Raw genomic sequence first — 1914 nt, 5'->3', positions numbered from 1 at the left:
ATAGCGTTACGGAGATGTTTAATAAACTCAAGTGGCAGACTCTGCAAGAGAGGCGCTCTGCATCGCGGTGTAGCTTGCTGTCCAGGTTTCGAGAGGGTGCGTTTCTGGATGAGGTATCGAATATATTGCTTCCCCCTACTTATACCTCCCGAGGAGATCACGAATGTAAAATTAGAGAGATTAGAGCGCGCACGGAGGCTTTCAGACAGTCGTTCATCCCGCGAACTATACGCGACTGGAACAGGAAAGGGAGGTAATGACAGTGGCACGTGAAGTGCCCTCCGCCACACAGCGTTGGGTGGCTTGCGGAGTATAAATGTAGATGTAGATGTAGATGTAGATACTGCGCCAAGAGCCCCACCATAATCTATGTCATGGCTGCACTGGACCCTGTACTAAGTTCTCTGCCAATTCCTGTGCCACAGGCTCCCCTATCTCCTTCCCCATGGACTCTGCTGGCTCTGGCGTCACCTTATCTGAGACGACCTTCCCCGGCACCTCCTGCCTTGTGGCCTCCTGCCCCAGTACCTCCTGTCCCAGTGCCTCCTGGCCCTTTGCATTCTGCCCAGCACCTCCTCCCCCAGTGCCTCTTACTGTGGCGCCACATCCTTTAGTGCCTGCTGTCCTGGTGCCTCCTGCCTCAGCACCCCCTGCCCCAGTACCACCAGCTCTGGCATCACCTGATCTGGCAGCACGAGTTCTGGGGTCAGCTGCCCTGATGCCTCCTGCCCAGCGCCTTCTGCCTCACCCACTCCTACCCTAGCACCTCCTGCCCAAGTGTCTCCTGCTTCTGTGCCACCTGCTCTAGTCGTACCTCCTCTGGCACCTCCTGTCCTGGTGCTTCCAGGCCCAGCACCTCCTGTCCCAGCACTCCTGCCCCAGTGTTTCCGTCTTCAGTGCCACCTGCTCTGGTACTCCCTCCTCTGGCTCCTGCAGCCCCAGTGCCTCCTGCAACATAACCACCTGCTGTGCTGCCACCTATGCTGGTGACACTTTCTCTGGTGTCTCCTGCCCTGATGCCTTCACCTCCTGCCCGGGCACTGCCTGTTTCAGTACAACCAACACCATTGCAGTTGATGCTTTAACAGCTGGCCTCTATACAGCCAGCCTGATATGTGCTCGTCTCCATTGGACCCTTTCTTGTATTTCCTGTACCCTCAGTATGCATCCACTTTGTGGAATCCCCATCTCTATCTGTTGGTGGCATCACTCCTCTCTCTTCTACTTCCACTGATCCTGATCTGTCACCATCTCTTCTCTCATTGTTCTGCCTTTATTTCCGCCCATCACCGATGCTTCACAGCTGTCTATGGTGTCTTCGTTCCCCTCCCACGCCTTCACCGTTCTCAGGGTGGGTCTTACTCATCTCCCCAACTTCTTCTTCAACATGCACTTTCATGGCTTGTATTCTGTTTTCTTTGGGATCTTGCCCACTGCGACCCCTTTCTGGTCATTATCTCCAGGTGTCTTTTATCACAGTCCATCAATGCAGCCTCATGGACAGTGGAAGTTCCATCAGAAGGCCAGGTCATGCCCGATCACTCCAACTTTGACAGCCTCATCGTCCTAACTCAGTGACGATCCTGTGCGTCTTTCGTTTCTTCAGATCTACTCCTTGTCTCATCCATCTCCCTGTCTCCCTGACAGCTATCCTTCATCAGTGATGCAAAATTCTGCTGTGCCTTCCGCTGGAAGCCTGCAGCCATGGCTGGCATACCTTCTGATGGTATCTACATGCCTTGGCCTCCTCCTGCTGCTGACAGCAACGTGCCTGACGAACTCCCTAGGCATTTTGCTAGAACTGTCACATCTGGATCCAGCTACCAACATATCCTTTCCAGCCGTTGCTGCCTTGCTGGCCCCACCGTCACCCTCGCATTCAGGCAGGCAGCCACCACTGATTCGAATGGCCCA

General features: G+C 54.5%; 1 protein-coding gene across 1 annotated transcript; it reads right to left on the bottom strand.

The window, feature by feature from the left end:
* Nucleotides 1–372: 372 nt before the first annotated feature.
* On the bottom strand, nt 373–1706 carry LOC126234873 (uncharacterized PE-PGRS family protein PE_PGRS3-like). Its single transcript, XM_049943614.1, has 3 exons — nt 1613–1706; nt 759–1044; nt 373–685 (listed from the first exon to the last, which is right to left on the bottom strand). Exons 1-3 carry the CDS (start codon nt 1704–1706, stop codon nt 373–375), a joined length of 693 nt encoding a protein of 230 aa, XP_049799571.1.
* Nucleotides 1707–1914: the final 208 nt, after the last annotated feature.

The sequence above is a fragment of the Schistocerca nitens genome, chromosome 2 (genome assembly GCF_023898315.1).
Source record: "Schistocerca nitens isolate TAMUIC-IGC-003100 chromosome 2, iqSchNite1.1, whole genome shotgun sequence".
Lineage (NCBI taxonomy): Eukaryota > Metazoa > Arthropoda > Insecta > Orthoptera > Acrididae > Schistocerca > Schistocerca nitens.
Note: the sequence above shows the minus strand (reverse complement) of the source record. Positions and strands in the feature narration are given on the sequence as shown.

Excerpts from the sequence above, each read along its gene's own strand:
- LOC126234873 (XM_049943614.1), bottom strand. The coding sequence starts at position 1,706 with ATGGCTGCAGGCTTCCAGCGGAAGGCACAGCAGAATTTTGCATCACTG. Across the intron at positions 1,045-1,612 it reads GGAGATGGATGAGACAAGGA|GCAGTGCCCGGGCAGGAGGT; the intron begins GTAGATCTGAAG and ends GTACTGAAACAG. Across the intron at positions 686-758 it reads CTTGGGCAGGAGGTGCTAGG|ATCAGGTGATGCCAGAGCTG; the intron begins GTAGGAGTGGGT and ends TCGTGCTGCCAG.